Genomic DNA, 20029 nt, shown 5'->3' with positions numbered 1-20029 from the left:
GTGAGCGAATAATAACAATAATAATAATCACCATCATTTGGAGGGCAAAAGACGAAGTCTCCATCTTCATTGACGAACTGGCTGTTCCAACCCATGCTTCCACCCAAAGTCAGGTCTTGCCAATTGTTTTTGAACTTTAATGGAAGACGGGAGTTGCTGTATGAAGTACTAACAGAACCAAACGCAGAAGCGACTCCAAGTCTGAAAAAGGAAAGATAGTGCTTTTAGACTTTCAATGTGCAAAAGTGACATCAACTTGACATAATGTTAATAATGTTATTAATGATAAAAATGATAATGTCGGCAATAATAGCAATAATGCTGACAACAAATAATAATCATATTACTAATCATGATCAAGTTGGCAATAGTACTATAAATGTTGACAAAAATAATATATATGTTGACAAAAATAATGTATATGTTGACAAAAATAATATATATGTTGACAATAATATAAATGTTGACAATAATAATATAAATGTTGACAAAAATAATATATATGTTGACAAAAATAATGTATATGTTGACAAAAATAATATATATGTTGACAATAATATAAATGTTGACAATAATAATATAAATGTTGACAAAAATATATATGTTGTCAAAAATAATATAAATGTTGACAATAATAATATATATGTTGACAATAATAATATATATGTTGACAATAATAATATATATGTTAACAATAATAATATATATGTTGACAATAATAATATATATGTTGACAATAATAATATATATGTTAACAATAATAATATATATGTTGACAATAATAATATATATGTTGACAAAAATAACATATATGTTGACAATAATAATATATATGTTGACAATAATAATATATATGTTGACAATAATAATATATATGTTAACAATAATAATATATATGTTGACAATAATAATATATGTTAACTATAATAATATATATGTTAACAATAATAATATAAATGTTGACAAAAATAACATATATGTTAACTATAATAATATATATGTTGACAATAATAATATATATATTAACGATAATAATATATATGTTGACAATAATAATATATATATTAACGATAATAATATATATGTTGACAATAATAATATATATGTTGACAATAATAATATAAATGTTGTCGATGAATAATAATAATGTTGACAATAATGATTATCATTTTGGATAATAATTAATGGATAATGTTGGAAACATAATCTTCATGTTGACAACAATAAGGATAAATTTTTTTTATGGATATTGCTCCAGGCAAAACATGAAGCCACTTGATGTAAGAAGCTAAAAAATCTTCTGCTTCAAGGTCAAAAACTTGCCAATATTAAGTATTAGATGGAATAGATTCTGACCCAGAAAACAGCAATTCTTCCCTCTTTGCCAGAGACATCGCTTCTCGAATGTGAGGACTAAAGAAAAAAAGGTACTTGTATAGTTTAATGAAGACATTAAAAAATGAAAACATTTAAAAATGTTATATTGTACGTACTCGTTATGGAATAAAGTGCTTATAAAAAAAAAGAAAATCACTTAATTCGATCAAGTAGTTTTATTTTACACAGGAAAATCAAACTTTAATGAGATTGATCGTGTCACGACCATCTTGTTTATTTTGTCAAAACAAAAAACAAAATGAAAAAGGGATTAAAAAACAAAAAAAAAGACAAAGAAATTCTGTAAAATAAGTGAAAAAAATTAAAATATTTATCTAGCTATTTTTTCTGCCCATGTTTCAAAATAATCTCGTCAAATTTTGACAAGCTTTAAGCGGTGATTGGAGTTATCTCCCCTGGAGCCCCCTCCTCATCTGCGAAAAACAAGATGGCCGCGACACGATCGATCTCATTAAAGTTTGATTTTCCTCTGTAAAAAAAAAGAATTACATGATCAAATTAAATGATTTTTTTTTTTGTATGAAAACTTTATTCCATAATGAGTACGCACAATATAACTTTTGTTTTTTTTTCAATATTTTCATTTTTAATGTCTTCATTAAATTGTGCAAGTACCGGAGAAAATAAGAGAAAGAAAAAAATAATGATAATGTTGGAAACTAATGTGCTTATGCAGTTTAGCAAGATATTAAACAATGAAGATAAATAAAAATTTCCATTATGTACATGCATAGTATTGAATGAAATTCTCATATATAAGAATAGCTTGATTTGATCAAGTAGGTTCTTTTTTACAGAGAAAAATCAAATTTTAGTGGGACCGATCCCAACACAGCCATCTTGGTAATTTCAGCTATAAAGAAGGAAAGGGAAATAACTCTATCTAATTTTTGAAGTTTGCCAAAGTTTGATGAGATTATTTTTACAGTTTTAAATAATTTTAGGTATTCCTTATAGCTTTCTATTTTTTCTTTCAAAAAAATTGTTTTGAAATTTATTCAGAAAATTATTAGAACTTCATGTATGTTTTGACAAACTTCAAAAATTAGAAGGAGTTACCTCCCCTGGCACCCCCTCTTTGTAGCTGAAATTGTCAAGATGAGTCTCTCACTAAAATTTGATTTGAAAAAAAAAAAAAAAAAAAAAATACTTGTTCAAATTAAGCGATTTTTCTTTTATAGGAATTTCATTCCATAACGTGGCACAGGTACATCATAGAGATTTTTCTTTATCTTCGTTTTTTAATATCTTTGCTAAACTGTCACGGTGGGTTTGACTAAAATTTGATTTTCTTCTGTAAAAATAAATAAATAAATAAATAAATAAAAAGTACTTTATCAAATTAAGCGATTCTTTTTTTTCATGAGAACTTCATTCCATAACGTGGCAAAGGTACATCAGAGATTTTTCTCTATCTTCGTTTTTTAATATCTTTGCTAAACTGCATAAGCACCAAATGTAATAATAATAATGTTGCCAAGAATATAGATAAATATATGAAATTGTCAAGATGGGTCTCTCACTAAAATTTGATTAGAAAAAAAAAAAAAAACCTATTTGTTCAAATTAAGCAATATTTTTTTTTTACAGGAATTTCAATCCATAATGGGCACGGGTACGTCATAGAGATAATAATGTTGCCAACAATATAGATAATAATAAAACAATATATGATGATGACATTAAACTCACACATCGCTGTTTTCCTCCACAAGATGATCATACTTATAACGCTTATATAAGAATATCGAGAGAGCCACGATCAAGGCCACTGCCAAGAAAGGCAAAACTACAGCCAGAACGATTGTCGTTATCTCTGCTGAAAAATACACGAAAAACACACAAAAATGTATACATTTGCAAACATATTTCGAAAGTAAAATTAAGTATATTCATTAACCTTTTTAATTTTAAAAAATTTTATCTATAAAATAAGAAATAAAACAAACAACAAAACAAATACCAAAAATAAAAAAAAAATTGACTCGACATATATGCTTACTCCAGACATCTTCAGCACATGATTGAAAACAAAATCCTGCTACTTAGCACAATCTTGTGCTTTTTTTTTTTTTTTTTTTACATAGGCATCACCACATTATCAAGGCCCAGAGGCCACTCAAGGATAAGGGTTAAAGAGTGTACAGTAGAAATTGGACAATATAGTAATCATTAGTAATGAAAATTTGGTAAATTTGATAACTTATATGGAACGGCTCATCAAGAACTTATTTACTTTAGACTTGAACACAACCATATTGTAGTCAGCCGGAAAGCAGGAAAACGGAAGACAATTCCACAGGCGCGTAGTTCTAAGAAAGCTAGTCTCAACCCTTATTTGGCCAGTGCACATTTGTTTTGTAATCGTTCTCTTGATCTTTCTTGAATGAAATCTTCTTGATATGATTTCATTAGATAACTGGATTCTAGTAGCCGAAAAACATTTCCAAACTATGTCCCTATTTACTTGCCTCCCCACGAGGACAGAGTTAGTCACAAGGTCGGTTTTTAATGTGGGCAAAAATCCAGCTCCCCAAAAAGGGGCACTCTGGATATAAACAAAAATAAAAACTGCCCCAATCTAGAAGGATTTCTCTTCCACTGATCGAGATCAGAAAAAGTGAAGTGTAGTATCAGAACAGATATTACACTATGATCATAGCCAAAAAAAGCTAGCGGAAAAATCTCTCTTTTTTTTTCTAATAACGTCGTTGAAGGATCTGATCTGCTCAATATTCAAAATGTCAATGGAAAAAAAAGGTATTGGTACAGTATGTGTCCCAAACAGACTTTTCCTCGGCATCTTCTGGCTGTTTATGTAAAAAGATGGTGGAACGTTTATATATATATATATATATATATATATATATATATATATATATATATATATATATATACATATCAATACAACAGCATGTGTATTATTTTGTATATCACATTTACATCTTTTATCTCCCAAGTGACTGTTGTTTAATTGTTATAACCGTCCATTTCTTGTAATAAATAATTTTACCAAGAATTCTTCATAAGTTTTGGTTTCAGTTCTGGTATCGATTATAGCAGAAGGAACTCAAGTTATACATATATATATATATTTTTTTTTTCTTCATAAGTTTTGGTTTTGGTTTCGATTCAAGCTGATACACTCATAGTCATATGGATATATTTTTTTATTTTTGAAATCAAAACTTAAATAATATATAAGAATTGATAGCAAATTGACTCAATAATAATATATATAAAATCTGCATAAATTAAGATTTTACGACCGGGCTATGCCAGTCATTCCTGCTACCTTAGATAAATACTTTTGCAGTTTTAACAAAAGAGCTACAATAATATCAGGGCGTCTCTATTTATGCTGAACATCCACAGAATGACAATAGCAATATATTACATATGAAAGAGTCTGCTGTGGAATTTCCACAGGTCCTGCTAAATAAATAAATTCTGTTATTATTTTGAGATTAAATTTCTATGGAATACTATTTTCAAGATTTTGCTGTAGACTTTATAAAATATTTAGACAATTTAAGGACATTTTATAAAGTTTGGATTTTCCTTAATTTTTCTTTTTATTATATATATATATATATATATATATAAAGAAACTCTGCAAGAATTGAAATATATTTAAGTGTACTTTATGACCGGGCTACGCCAGGCATCCATGCTGGCTTAGATAAATACTTTTGCAGTTTTAACAAAAGAGCTATAATAATATCAGAGTGTCTCCATTCATGCTGAACATCTACAGAATGCCAACATCAATATATTACATATGAATGAATCCCCTGTAGAATTTTCACATGTTCTGCTAATTCATATATATATATATATATATATATATATATATATATATATATATATATATATATATATATATATATATTATGGACCATCTTCTTCCAATTACGGGATTTCCTTGGATTTTACTTGTGCAAATGGAAATTCTTTTAACTTTCTTGAAGTTATACATTTGGATTTTAGTTATTGAAGTTATACATTTGGATTATTTATCTTCCACCAGACTATCCATTCACGTGTAATCACCTTTTTCTTCACCATATTCCCTCTGCTTCACTTTTTTTGTTTTCAAGTAAGATATTTTACTTACTTGTTGTTTCATCAAATACTTTTGCATGCACAATCCGATCCCGCATTTTGCTAATTCCTACCCTCTGATGAGAAGGAAAGCATTTCTTTGAAACTCCGCGGATTAAGGACTATCCACTTATCTAGTGTTTCCTTTTCAGATTAAATATGTTTTTAACTCATTTCAAAGTGTTTTTAATATGTTTTATTAACTGTTTGCTCGTATATATATATATATATATATATATATATATATATATATAATGTGTGTGTATAATGTTTTGACTGTAGTGTATACGATTTTATTTATTTTAATTTTTAAATTAACTTTCAATGAAAAAAATGGATTTCAACTCACCTGAAGAGTTTCTAGGGTCAATTTTATCTCTGAAAATTGAAAAAAAAAAAAAAAAAAAATTAATCAAGTTTATGCAATGTGCACCTCAGGAATTTTTCTGTTGAACTCCTGAATCAGAACACCATTTTGAATAAATCTGCTTTTGAATAAAAAAAAAAGATTAATTAGAAAAAAATCAAAGAACTGATAAGCAGCAATCAGTTCTAAATGACACTCTTCTGAATGTTGAAGGTTTGTTGCATTTATTTACTATCTGCTCTAAAAGAAAAAAAAACACACATATATGAAACTGGAGTCAATTATTAATGGCCACACTCTATCTCAGGAAACAATGGATACTGCTTGTAAGAGTGTCTGCATATGTAATTGTGATGCAAGGGTTGCACAATCCCAAACCTCACCTCTCCTGAGTCGGTACTGCCTGATTCCAGTGGCAAAGAGAAGTTCAAGACGATTGAAAACAATGCTGAAATAAGTGAAGAGCACATACAACACCTGATATTCTCAAACAGTCACCCATTTAATACTGACCAGGTTCAACACCGCTTAAGCATGGTGATCTAATGGGAACCGGTGAGGGATACTGAATTAGGAGAAAATATGCTCAAGTACAAAACATACGTTTTATTCAAGCATTGACCAATGGAACGAAGAAAAGTACAGGTTGGAATGATAAAATTCTCGCCCTAAAGAAAACAGTACAACTTTATTTTAAAACTTTTATGGAAAAAATCAACTCAGGTAACTTGATTATGTAATTGAGTTGACATCTATTCAATGTAGCCACCTTCAGCCTCAATCACTGGCTCGATACGGGTCTGGAATTGGGAGCATGCCTTTTCCACAAGTGCCAGCGGGAACTTGGTGAATACTCGGTGGATGGCTTTGGTATTGTTGGAGATCATGTTGGTAATATTCTCAATGTATTACCAAACGAAGCACTCCAGCAGGTTCAGGTATGAGGAAGAGGGGGGGGGGCAGTGAGAAAAGCATACAAAGTTGTAGCACTCCTGGGTCTCTTTGGACTTGTGGGCCAGTGCTGAATCCTGCTGCCACACTCAGGGTCTGCCAGCAGTCACCTGATTACACCAGGAGATCACCACACTCTTCAGCACGTCCAGGTACACTTTGGTGTTGACTTTTAAGCCGACTTAGAAGATGTGAGGTAGCATGATGTGGTGCTCACTTAAACCCACACCAAAGACCATGATCATGGCCGAAAAGGGTCGTCTGATACATCGCACTGTGCCCTCAAGCATTGAATCATCCGGATTTGCATTTTGAGGGTGCTGGCAATGGCCCTGTTGCCATAACTTGGATCAGTAGAGAGCATGAGTTGTACAGTTGCGCATCTCCGATCTTGCTCGTTGAACATTGTGTAACTTTCAGACATGATAGAAGGCTCCTATCACTCTTGGAATCTGTACACAACTGATGTAACTTGTAGATGGTCTGCAACAAAAAAAAAAAAAAACGGTGTTCATCGAACGGAAATGGAATCATGTCATCTTTTCTACGGCGACAATATCTTATCATTACACCTTGCAGCATAACATAACAGAACGTACAATGAAAAAGGTTTACTCACATACAAATTATCAATCCTCATTTAAAAAAATTCTTAGTGATAATTATCACTTCCTACACTGATGATCGTGTAAGCATGAAACACTAGTGTCTGTAGGTATAAAAATATTTGTTATTGACTAATTAATCTAGTAACATGGGGATATATAAAAAGCACAAAGCAACATCAATCTTATGCAATAGCCTGACAAATTCTCATGAGTGAAACTAAAAGTAGTCTGTGTGACTTAATTGCCATTGATATTTTCAAAACTTACTATATATATATATATATATATATTTTTTTTTTTTTTTTTATTACATTTTCACTCCAAACAAGGCACATTGCCACTTTGGTGTAGGGGGCTACTATCAGGGGAAACATCTACTGGGGTACTATGTAGGGATTAGGGCAGCGAGATGTTGGTTCACGTTGCACTTGAACTTATGCATGTCAGTACAGTTGGGGAAGCAGTGACCTGGAATGGAATTCCAAAGTCTAGCTGTTCTGGGGAAGAAACTACTGGAGTAGAAAGATCTTTTACATCTAGGGATCTCTACAGTGTGGGGGTGGGATTTTGCAGCTTGTCGGGTCTGTCGAGGGTGTTCACGTCGTGGGGGCACAAGTGCTTGCAGTTCTTCAGAGCATTCACCATTATAATACTTGTAGAACAGGCAGAGGGATGCAACGTTTCGATGATGGGACAGAGGCTGAAGTTTAGATGCCAGTTTAGGGCCTATCAGATTTGCGACTCTCTTTTGAACCCTGTCAAGGAGCGAGAGACTAGTAGCCGATGCACCGGCCCAAATATGACAGAAAACCAGGTATGACATTATAACATTATGGAAAAAAAAGGGAAAGAAAACCTAAGGCCTTTTTTTTTTTTTTTAGAAAATTCTCAACGTTTTGTCCCCCATTTCACATATATTTTTAATTGCTTTCCTCAATGATACATAGATTTGAAACCTGATCAATTTCGTCTTAAACACTTTTCCCTACCTATGTTATTAAATTTTAGTATTTTACTTACGTTTACTCACATTTCTGGCGGTCTTTACCATACGAGGTAGGTATAGGGTGTAGTACAGAGTTTTGTATTCATTCATGTGGAATTTGGTCCATCATAGGAAAAGCATAAAAGAATTAACATAATGGTGTTTTAGAAACTGGTATTCTTCTGTTATTCCCTGACAGGTTCAATCCTCTCTACTGGTGATACTAAGAATATAATTATAAATTAATTAAAATTCCTACGCGGCTGTAGCTTACAAAGCAGGAACAAGTTTTACCAGCTTAAGTCAAATAAAACATTCTATACGAAATTGCGTACAGATTCCTGAGTTCAACAAGATAAACCTGAAGAAGGTTGGAGGTTCGAAACGTTGTGAAAATATCATCCAAGATAAGAACAATAGTTTGAATAATCCAAAACACCAAATTATCAATCCTCATCTAAAAAAATTCTTACAGTGGTAATTATCCCTTCCTACACTGATGATCGCGTAAGTATGAAACTGGTATCTGTAGGTATAAAAATATTTGTTACTATCAGTTCAGCCCAGCTTTGCTTGGGCCCTATGTACTTTTCATAATTTTATGTGCATATGTATATATATATATATATATATATATATATATATATATATATATATATATATATATATATATATATATTAAAAAGTTTGACTCATGTCCAGATAACCTACATCTAAAATTTCAAGTATTTAGACCCAAAATTGACAGAGGAGTTTGGTAGAGTTTACAAAGGTCAACTCGTTCAGCTTTGACCTCTTGGCAGCCAAATTTTCACCCAAAAACCGATTAAAATGCTTGCTGCATACCTGAATATCCTTTGTGTAAAATTTCAAATGTTTAGACCCAAAATTGGCTAAATAGTTTGCTCGAGATCGCAAAATTCAAGTCTTTTGAACTTTGATCCCTTTGGCAGACAAAATTTCGTCCAAAAACCAATTAAAAAGCTTGCCCTATGTTTGAATACACTTTATGTAAAATTTCAAATGTTTAGATAAAAAATTGGCTGAGTAATTTGGTAGAGACCGAAAAGGTGAAATTTTAAAAAACTTTGACCCCAATTTTGACCGCTTAACATTTATTGTTTTGGGGTCAGATCAAATTAAAAAGTTTGATCCATGTCCAAGTAACCTACATCTAAAATTTCAAGTGTTTAGACCCAAAATTGGTAGAGGAGTTTGGTAGAGTTTTCAAAGGTCAAATCTTTGAACTTTGACCCCTTGACAGCCAAAATTCTGTCAATTAAAAAGATTTTCCCAAATCTCAATACCCCTTATGTCAAATCTCGAATCTATAGACTGAAAATTAACAGTAGTTTGGTAGGGAAATGTACAGACACAGACACACACACAATTTCACTTTTATAGATATATAGATTGACTAGCAAATCCAGTAACATGGGGATATATAAAAAACACGAAGCAACATCAATTTCATGCAATAGCCTGGCAAATCCTCATGAGGATGAAACACAAAAACTTCTGTGTGACTTAATTGCCATACATATTTTCAAAACTTACTATGTATATACAGGGTGGCCCACTTAAAAGTAGCCTAGGAAATGTAGTAGAGAGGAAGAACATTCTTTTATTGTTTAAATTACCTGTAGTGTTATAAAAGATGCTGGATATGTTCCCCGTTGACATCTATGCATTTCTGGGCACGTTTAACAACGTTTGCAGATACTGCTTGCAGATCTCTGGTGATTCTCCTGATAGCGTTGGTAATGTTCTTCTTTAGTTGGTCTAGATTGTGGGGATTATTAGCATAAACTTTTTGTTTTGTGAAGATTGTTTTGCATAAAATTTTTGTTGTTTGTTAAAAATCACATGATGACAAGTCCGGGGAACGTGGTAGCTATAACCCTTTACTTATTGTTCTCTCTTCCGTAAACATGTCATGAACTTGTGTCAGTGATCTGTGAGATGTGTGGCATGTAGCGCCATCTTGGAAAAAAGAACTGCATTTTGTCTTATGGTGTCAGTTGGTCATTAAAAGATTAGAGATATTGGGCTACCTTGTGTATCTATATATGAAAATAAAAGGAGGTATGATGTCATAACATTATGAAAAAAAAGGGGAAAGAAAACATGTGCCCCCCCATCCTTTTTTTTTTTTTTTTTTAGAAAATTTCCAACGTTTTGTCCACCATTTCACATATATTTTTAATTGTTTTCCCCAATGGTACATAGATTTGAAACTTGATCAAGTTCCTCTTAAACACATTTCCCCACCTATGTTATTAATTTTTAATTTTTTACTTACGTTTCCCCACCTACGTCTTATATCATACACCTTCTCACTTACATTTTTAATTTTTCTCCCCATATGTACATAAAATATATAAATATCTCATTTTTCATAGAATTCTCCTCTCATCTTTGGTATATTTTATTTCCCTTAATCATCTATATCATTTTTCTGAGGAAGTCCCCTGAAAATGGAAATCAAACGTTGAGAATTTTCTAAAAAAAAAAAAAAAAAAAAAAAAAAAAAAAAAAAAAAAAAAAAGCCTACAAGTTTTCTTTTCCCTTTTTACCATATCTATATATACATACAGGGTTACCTAGCGTTGCCCATGTTAGCGTGTGACACAACATCACCAGCATCATATTAGGAAGAATTTACTTTTTACAGCAACCGTGACGTCATCTTACAAACCAGACTTACGTTATTACTCTTAAACTAAAGCTTATAAATAGATTAATTTTATTATTTAAGACTAGCAAACCTGAGCACATTCTCCTTAAACCTACATGAAACTATATCTTTCCCAAATGAAACTTGTCTACAAAATGTCAATAAATTTGACTATCCTGGCAATAAAGCTGCAAACCAAAATTACGTGGAGAGGGAACTAAATGTGTCGATCAGTAAGGCCTTGGCTGAACAAGATGAACGTCAACTCTTCCTACTAAGATGAAACATGGCTTCTTTGAAGTCATTGTTGCATCAGTTTATGGAAGTAAGGACTGAACTTTTACTAAAAGATTGGAGAAGAAAATTGATGATGTATGTATCAAATGAAGAATAAGGAAACTATTTATGTTATGATACTAGGAATGCCTCGCCTCTCCCTAGAGTGTTAGGAAGTGATCCATAAAAACCAGAAAACATTGTCAGAAGTAAAATAAATAAATAAATAAATAAAAATAAAGCCATAACATGAAGAGATACAAAGGCAGTTGGAAATGGGATAGGTGGTTAGTTGGAAATGGCCGAATATGCAAGTCATTTTTTGCTTATTGAAGACAAAAAACTGACTGGTGCCACCAAACAAAAAATCAATAATGGTTGGGATTCCTTTTTCTATGCTATGTGATGGCATCAAACATACTCAGAACTCAATCGAGTCATACCAACAACTTGTTTTTTTTTTTTTTTTTTTTTTTTTTTTTCTTCTTTTGAAGATTGTAATGCCGGGTATGGGGCAGCCAAACCAGCTGCCAACATTGCCCCGCTTTTTTATTGAAACCAACCGAGAGCTCTTTTTAGTATCCTCGCTGTTCCCTTAAGTGCAATTGTCTGAATCTCTTTTGCACTTGGTTCACCAGGAATATTAGTTAGGTAGGACTTCAGGTTCTTGTCTTATCTGTCTCATAGTGTGACTTGGAAAGTGATCATCAGGCTACAGTTTTACTATTAAGTCTTTCTTCAGAAAATTCAAGGATATTTAGCATTTTGCAGATTATCTCCCTTTGTTAGGAAATAAAAAAATACAAACCTGCAGGAAAATGATGAATCAGTATTATTTACACACTGTTGACCAAGACACATGCAGAATACAAACTCTACAAGAAAATGAAATAAGAATTTTTAATGACATATATAAATCTTTTACAGTAATCATCTCTCTCTCTCTCTCTCTCTCTCTCTCTCTCTCTCTCTCTCTCTCTCTCTCTATATATATATATATATATATATATATATATATATATATATATAGTCTTTGAAGTTTTTAACATTTGAAACTATACAAAAAATTACTTTTTATCATTCGTTAAAAAACCATCCAGTCAGTAAGTCATTTAATCACCTGCAATCACTGCATCAACTCTCTCGAATTTACTATAATACCAATTTTTTTATTTTTCAAGGGATCATCAGTTGTTTACCATGAAACACTGTTTCGGGGATTTAATATATATATATATATATATATATATATATATATATATATATATATATATATATATATATATATATAATAATAATAATAATAATAATAAAATAAAAAAGATGTAGTTTTTACCTGATATAAACAATGATAAACTTCAAACTAATATAAATACCAGTATTTTTATATAGAAAATTTAATCCCAACCAAATAAAAAAGCGCAATACGTAATAGAGAGTAGAGCTTATTATAAGAGAAAGAAAATTAAAACTGTAAGTTGAAATTTACAATCAAAATTTATTGTTCGACTGGATACTTACAGTTTTAATTTTCTTTCTCTCTCTCACACACACACACACACACACACACACACACACACACACACACATATATTTCTGTGGAAAGTAACCATTTATTAAGTTGCCTGAGAAGGACATCTTGTTTTAACTAACCATTTGTTTGAAAATCAACATAGAAAAAACAAAAAAAAGTTGATGAAAATAAAAACTGAATAAATTTCGATATTTATTAATATTCAAACAGAATAAAAAAACGAAAAAATGAAAAAAATGAAAATGAACTGTTTCGAAAAGAATAAAAAGTTTTAATTCTTAATCTATGGATTTTCAAAGATAAGCCTTTTTATCAGAGGATAAGAATCAGTAAAAATATATTACTGGATAGCATAAATTCAGAAATATTTAATTAACTATTTGTGAACTAAAATGCATCTTTTATCCTTTATTTTGATACACTATTTTTTCTTTAATTTCATATATATATATATATATATATATATATATATATATATATATATATATATATATATATATATATATATATATATATATAAAAAAGGTTTTATATATATATATATATATATATATATATATATATATATATAAGGTTAATGTGTTTGTAATTTAACTACTTGGGCAGTGAATGAATAACAAAGTTCTCATTTAAATAGCTCAATAGTGCAATACTAGAGCTATGAATATTTTTCTTTCAAGATACAAGATGCATATATCTATATATATATATGTGTGTGTGTATATATATAACAAACTTCGTCTGTGTGTGTGTGAGTTTGTTCCCTACGAACTTGGAAACGACTGGGTGGATTTTTTTTTTAATTTCACATAATGGTACTTAATGTGTATGGGAATGTTATGTAGGTTTTCTGTTGTAATGTTTGTGATAAATATCGAACATCAATAATTGAAAAAAATCCGAAGGAATTCCGATTTTGACCGAAGTTAACACTTTTATACAGCCTAACATCACAAGTGCATTTGAGAAGTTATATATATTGGATATACGCACCATTAACATCTGCATGTTGGATGCGAGGTATGCTTTTAAATCTCAACCCTGGGATGATGCGTGCATTCTTATAGACATTATATAACTTTATTGCAAGTTTTCTGAGAACATCGTCCGTTATTTGAATGGAAAATTCAACTCGATGAACCACGATGTTTGATGAAATTCTGAAAAGTAAAAAAAAATAAAAGATTTCGCATGTTATCGTATATTAATTATTAATTTGTAGTTATGGTATTGTTATTTTCTGAATTTTTGTTTCTTTTCATTACTTCTTTTTTTTTTTTGCTATATTGTGGAGTTGGGCAGAATAATACCTAACAGGCTCCAATCACATTAAGTATTTGGAAAAATAGTAAATATAAATGTTTTTTATTATTATTATTATTATTAATACTACTACTACTACTACTACTACTACTAGCGGAGACGTGCCTGGCTTTGCCTGGTCATAAAATACGCTTAAGTGATTTCAAAAGCAAAAAAAAAGAAAAGAAAAGTATTTGAGTGCCATCAGCTAGAATCGAAACCGAAAGCAAAACTGTAGCCTTCAAAGCTGGTGACGTTACCACTGTGCCAATGTGACATCTATATGAATTGATTAAAAATTTAAAATTAAAAATAAACTAAGATGAATGTACTAAATGGATAACGATTTTTTTTTTCAATTTTGACCCATTTTTGACCTCTTAAAAAACTATTTTAACCGGCTAAAGACCCATAAAAGAATGGTATGTAAAAAAAATCCAATCATCTGAGGCCCTCTAGCGCCACTCTGTGACTTTCAGTTTCAGAGGAGATAGAGTTTGAAAATATGGAGACAGACAGACAGACATATGGCCTTTTATATAAGGCCATATGTCTGTCTGTCTGTCTCCATATTAGATAAGTACTCACTAGGAACTAGGAATTCTCACTCAGGTCATCGTCAGAGATTGCTCACTGACAACAACCGGTGGTGTTCCTTGGAGTCTGAGTGACAACAAGTCTCTCCAGATGTCCAGTACTCTCCATCGCTGAATTTGCATCATCGCAACAGCCGTTTGCCATTGGCTTCTTGCTGGCAATGACCATTAGTCATCATTAGAATTTAAGGGGTTAATAAGCCTCCCCAAGGTCCCAGTCATTCTCTTGTCAGTCTTTCCTTGACACTTCTCGACCATTTGGTATAGTTTTTTTTTTTTTTTTACTCATCTTCACCCCTTACAAGGCATATCGCCACTTGGATGTAGGGGGCTACTATTTGGGGCCATGTCTAGGAAAGATTAACAAGATATTTGTTTATGTTACATTTAAACTTCTGCATATCAGTACAGCCAGGAAAGCAGGCAACAGGAAGGGAATTCCAAAGTCTAGTTGTTCGAGGAAAGAAACTATGAGAATAGAAAGTTTTCTGGCATTTAGGGACATCAACAGTGAAGGGGTGAGATCTTATTGATAAGCGGGTTTGTCGGGGATATGTATGTCAAGGGGATACAAGTGAAACGAGTTCATCAGAACACATTCCGTTAAAATATTTGTAAAACAGGCACAGTGATGCAACATTGTGGCGATGAGACAGGGGCTGGAGCTTAGTTGATAAAGTGGGGCCGATTAGATTGACAACTCTTTTTTGGACTTTATCTAAGAGGGAGAGACGAGTGGTAGATACACCAGCCCAGATGTGGCAACAATACTCCATGCATGGGTGAATGGTGGCCTTGTAAAGGTACAGGATACTCTCAGGCGTGAGTAGTCTTCTAGCTCGATAGAGGGAACCAACCTTCTTTGCAGCAGCCTCTGCAATGTCCTCTATGTATTTGTTCCAGTTCATATTGCCCGCAAACGTTAGGTCGAGGAGTTTGAAGGTAGACTTCTCAGGTAAGGTGCTATTTATCATGGATAGAGGGGGTTAGAGAGGCATCTTGTGATTGTTAAAGGAGAGCAGTTTAGTTTTACTAGCATTAAATGTTACCATCCATTTGCGGCCCCATTTCACTATAGTTTGTAAGCCATTTTCTAACAATTCTGCTATTGTCTTAGTACCAACTGATGTCAGCACTATTTTTTTTTTTTGGGGGGGGGGGAGAGAATCTTACGATTATACAGTTGCAGTTTATTTGTTTCCAAGTGGCATTCCCCCCCTCTCTTTTTCTTTTTACTTCTTTTGCAGTTTCTATATAGCCAGTTTTCCTTTGTAGCTCATACATATTAATCTTAGCATTCAAGGGTTTTCCTTTATATTTCACCTGTTTTCATTATTGCTATCCGTCGTATCTTCTCAGCCATTTCCCTGATTCCAATTTCCCCCATCATTTTTTCGAAGGTTTTCGGAATTGTTCCTAGTGCTCCTACGATTATTGGTGTTATCTTGACTTTCTTCATCTTCCATATCTTTTTTAGTGCTGTGGCCGGCTGCGTGTATTTGTTTCGATTCTCCATCTTCTTGATATTCATGCTAGAACAGTGAAACTTACAATCTGACGGGACTTTTTCTTCTTGTTAACTATAATAGCATCTGGTCTCCTTGCTTGGATGAGTTTATCTATTTGTACATCCATACTCCATAGGATTTTATGCCTTCAAGTATTGTTACTAGTTTGTGCTTGTACCATTTGTCTGTGTGTTTAGGATGAAGTTGTCTGCATAATTTCCAGTGTACTGGGTTTCCTACCCATTCTCTGTTAATTCTTATATTCCTACCTATTCCATGTCAATTCTTATATTCCTACCTATTCCCTGTCAATCCTTATATTCCTACCTATTCCCAGTCAATTCTTATATTCCTACCTATTCCCAGTCAATTCTTATATTCCTACCTATTCCCAGTCAATTCTTATATTCCTACCTATTCCCTGTCAATCCTTATATTCCTACCTATTCCCTGTCAATCCTTATATTCCTACCCATTCCCTGTCAATCCTTATATTCCTACCTATTCCCTGTCAATTCTTATATTCCTACCTATTCCCTGTCAATTCTTATATTCCTACCTATTCGCTGTCAATTCTTATATTCCTACCTATTCCCTGTCAATTCTTATATTCCTACCTATTCCCTGTCAATCCTTATATTCCTACCCATTCCCTGTCAATCCTTATATTCCTACCTATTCCCTGTCAATTCTTATATTCCTACCCATTCCCTGTCAATTCTTATATTCCTACCTATTCCCAGTCAATTCTTATATTCCTACCTATTCCCTGTCAATCCTTAAGGGTTATTGTGTGAATAGTAATCAATTGGATAGTACAGTAATAATTGTTAGTATTGGAGATTTGATAAAGTGTCTTACTTAAGGGGACGATTCATCAGGAATTTGTTTATGTTGGACTTGAAGACATCCAAGTTTTAGTCAGGTGGAAACAGGGAAACAGGCAAATGGAAGAGAGTTCCACAGGCATGCACTTCTAAGAAAAAAGCTTTGTTCATGAAATTTACGTTTTGATTTAGGCACAGATAAAGAGTGGGGAAAATTATTTCAGCTAGACGAGTGTTTTTCGTGAAAGATTGGCGAGGGGAGACCAGAGATTGGAGCTCGAACGAGCACTTGCCATGGAAGCAACTCTTTGTTCTCTGTCTTATTTATTTTTTCAGTGTCTCTTACTGTAGTGATTAGACTTTCTATGTTCTGTGTTATGTAGTTTTCTAATTCTTTTTTTTTTTTGTGTGTGTGTGTGTGTGTGTGTGTGTGTGTATGTGTGTGTGTGTGTCATTCACATAGTCTCCTATACTAACCAGTCCCCTTCTTTTGTCTTTCCTTTTCATGTAGAATTGGTCAGCAATAAATTGATAATTTGTGGTTTTGCATTATTCAAACTATTGTTCTGATCTTGGATGTAATTTTCACAACGTTTCGAACCTCCAACCTTCTTCAGGTTTATCTTGTTGAACTCAGGAATCTGTATGCAATTTTGCATGGGATCTTTTATTTCTATTTATTTATTTATTTACAAGAGAATCACCACTTACCAAGCCCCAGAGGCCACGCGAAGATAAGGGTTAAAGAGTGTACAGTAGTCAAAAGGACAATATAGTAATTGTTAGTAATGGAAATTCGGTAAATGTGATTATTTAAGGGGAACGGCTCATCAATAACTTGTTTACGTTGGACTTGTAGTCAGCTGGAAAGCAGGTAAATAGAACAGAGTTCCACAGGTGTGCAGTTCTAAGAAAGAAGCTTTGTTCATGGAATCTATGTTTAGGTTCAGGCACAGATAAATAGTGGGGGAAATTATTGATAGTGTTTTCAGCTAGACGAGTGTTTCTCGTGAATGTTTGGCAAGGAGTGACCATAGATTGGAGCTCAAATAAGCACTTGCCATGAAAATAACGATAAAACAGAGAAAGGCTCACAACATCTCTTCTGTGAGAAAGAGGTTGCAGGGAAGAAAAAAGGGCATCTCCCACTAGACTACAAAGTCTATTCTGAACTCAGGCAGGATAAGGTCTTCCTCGCAGCTCCTGCCCATATGTGACAGCAATACTTCATCCTTGGATGTACCTGGTTCTTATATAGGTAGAGAATTGCATCAGCAGGTAGATATTTAACCTAAGGTGATAACTTGTTCTTGATCTGTAATGTTATGTAGTTGGCAAGCAGAAAAGTAAATTATATGTTGTCTATCTATCAGTTTATCTAATTATTGGTATATCTATCTATCTATCTATTTATTTATTTAGCTGTATAGCTATCTAACTGGAGAAGTAAACAAGAGATGTGGAGCTATGTTTTGATAAGATTATTAAAACATATAAAAACAAGTTAAACTCTGTGAACTGATCAAGTTTGCACCGGAAGCTTTGAACAAGATCGGAGGTGACGTGTCATTTGTCAAGTGTTCGGTTTGCTGGACATATCGTTTGAGTTGGAATTCAAATGCTAAACAGAGAGGAGGGGTTAACAAATCCTTTATTATCAGTCACAAGGAGTTTTCACGCAGATCATCACAAATTCTCAAATAATCAGCCATGTTTCCTGGAGTCTAGATGGCAACAAGTTTCCCCAGATTTCCAATATTCTTCACCTCTTTCAATAACCTTTGCAAATCACTTTGCATTATCGCAACAACTGCTTACCATTGATTTCTTGCCGGCAGTGACCTTTTATTTTCACTGGAATTTGGGTGGTAATCAGCATCTTATGGACAAACAATTAAAAACAATTTTTTTTAGTTTAATTTACCCAAGCAAGGCATGTCCTTTTTCGTTCACTGGTCCATTTTGGGGCTGCCACTCAAATAGTGGATGAACTGGAATATCGAAAATATCATATAGTACATCCATTTTTTTTTTTCTTCTTGTGCAGTTTCGTCCAAAATGATGAGAGGGGATGGTGGTTTAGTGGTTAACGACACGGACTGATGACCTGTATCCAAGTTCGAATCCAGTTTGTTCCACAAAAACCACTTTCACTTAAGATGTTGGCAACCTTCATGTTTTCCCTCTCGCAATCCCCAATGTCTTTCTAGAAAGAATTCTGACTAGAAATAAAATATTGCGGAAACTAACGTCAACAATAGAATGTTTAGATTCATACGATGCTATGATGATGATTCAGAGTAATTTAATTGCAATGTATATGGGGAATGGCCTACTATCCTTATTCTTCTTGATACTAGCATTGTTATCGTTGATATTTTAGTTGGGATAGTTCATTATTTTTTGTTTTTTTATATACTCGTATTCACCCCAAACAAGGCCTATAGCCACTTGGACGTAAGGGGCTACTATTTGGGACCATGCCTAACAAGATATTGGTCTACGTTACATTTAAACTTCTGCATATCAGTATAGTCAGGGAAGCAGGTAGCAGGAAAAGAATTCCAAAATCTATCTGTTTGAGTAAAGAAACTATTAGAGTAGAAAGCTTTCTGGCATATAAGGACCTCAACAGTGAAGGGGTGTGATTTTGTTGCTAAACGGGTTTGTTGAGGATATGTACGTTGAGGGGGCACAAGTGCGATGAGTTCATCAGAGCACATTCCATTAAAATACTTGTAAAACAGTTATAGGGATGCAGCATTACAGTGATGGTACAATGGTTGGAGCTTAGTTGCATAAAGAAGGGGTGTTAGTATTTTCTCTACAATGCTTCCCTCTTTAAGTTATTTCCCCTTGGAAAATGAATATTTCTTTTTTGGGGAATTTGGTTTTA

At 32.7% G+C, this 20029-nt stretch overlaps 1 protein-coding gene across 1 annotated transcript in view; it reads right to left on the bottom strand.

Annotated features, from left to right (window-relative positions):
- LOC145259960 (uncharacterized) overlaps positions 1-20029 on the bottom strand; it is a 358155-nt gene that overhangs the window by 6879 nt on the left and 331247 nt on the right. The window contains exons 36-40 of the mRNA XM_080117937.1: positions 13894-14060; positions 12175-12241; positions 5852-5880; positions 3091-3217; positions 32-201 (exon numbers count right to left, since the gene is read on the bottom strand). Coding sequence (XP_079974063.1) covers positions 32-201; positions 3091-3217; positions 5852-5880; positions 12175-12241; positions 13894-14060 — 560 coding nt within the window. The remainder of the gene's footprint in view (positions 1-31; positions 202-3090; positions 3218-5851; positions 5881-12174; positions 12242-13893; positions 14061-20029) is intronic.

This window comes from Euprymna scolopes, chromosome 35 (genome assembly GCF_053919585.1).
Source record: "Euprymna scolopes isolate OS-2025 chromosome 35, ASM5391958v1, whole genome shotgun sequence".
Classification (NCBI taxonomy): Eukaryota; Metazoa; Mollusca; class Cephalopoda; order Sepiida; family Sepiolidae; genus Euprymna; species Euprymna scolopes.
The sequence above is the reverse complement of the archived record's forward strand: the minus strand, read 5'-3'. Positions and strand labels throughout refer to the sequence as shown.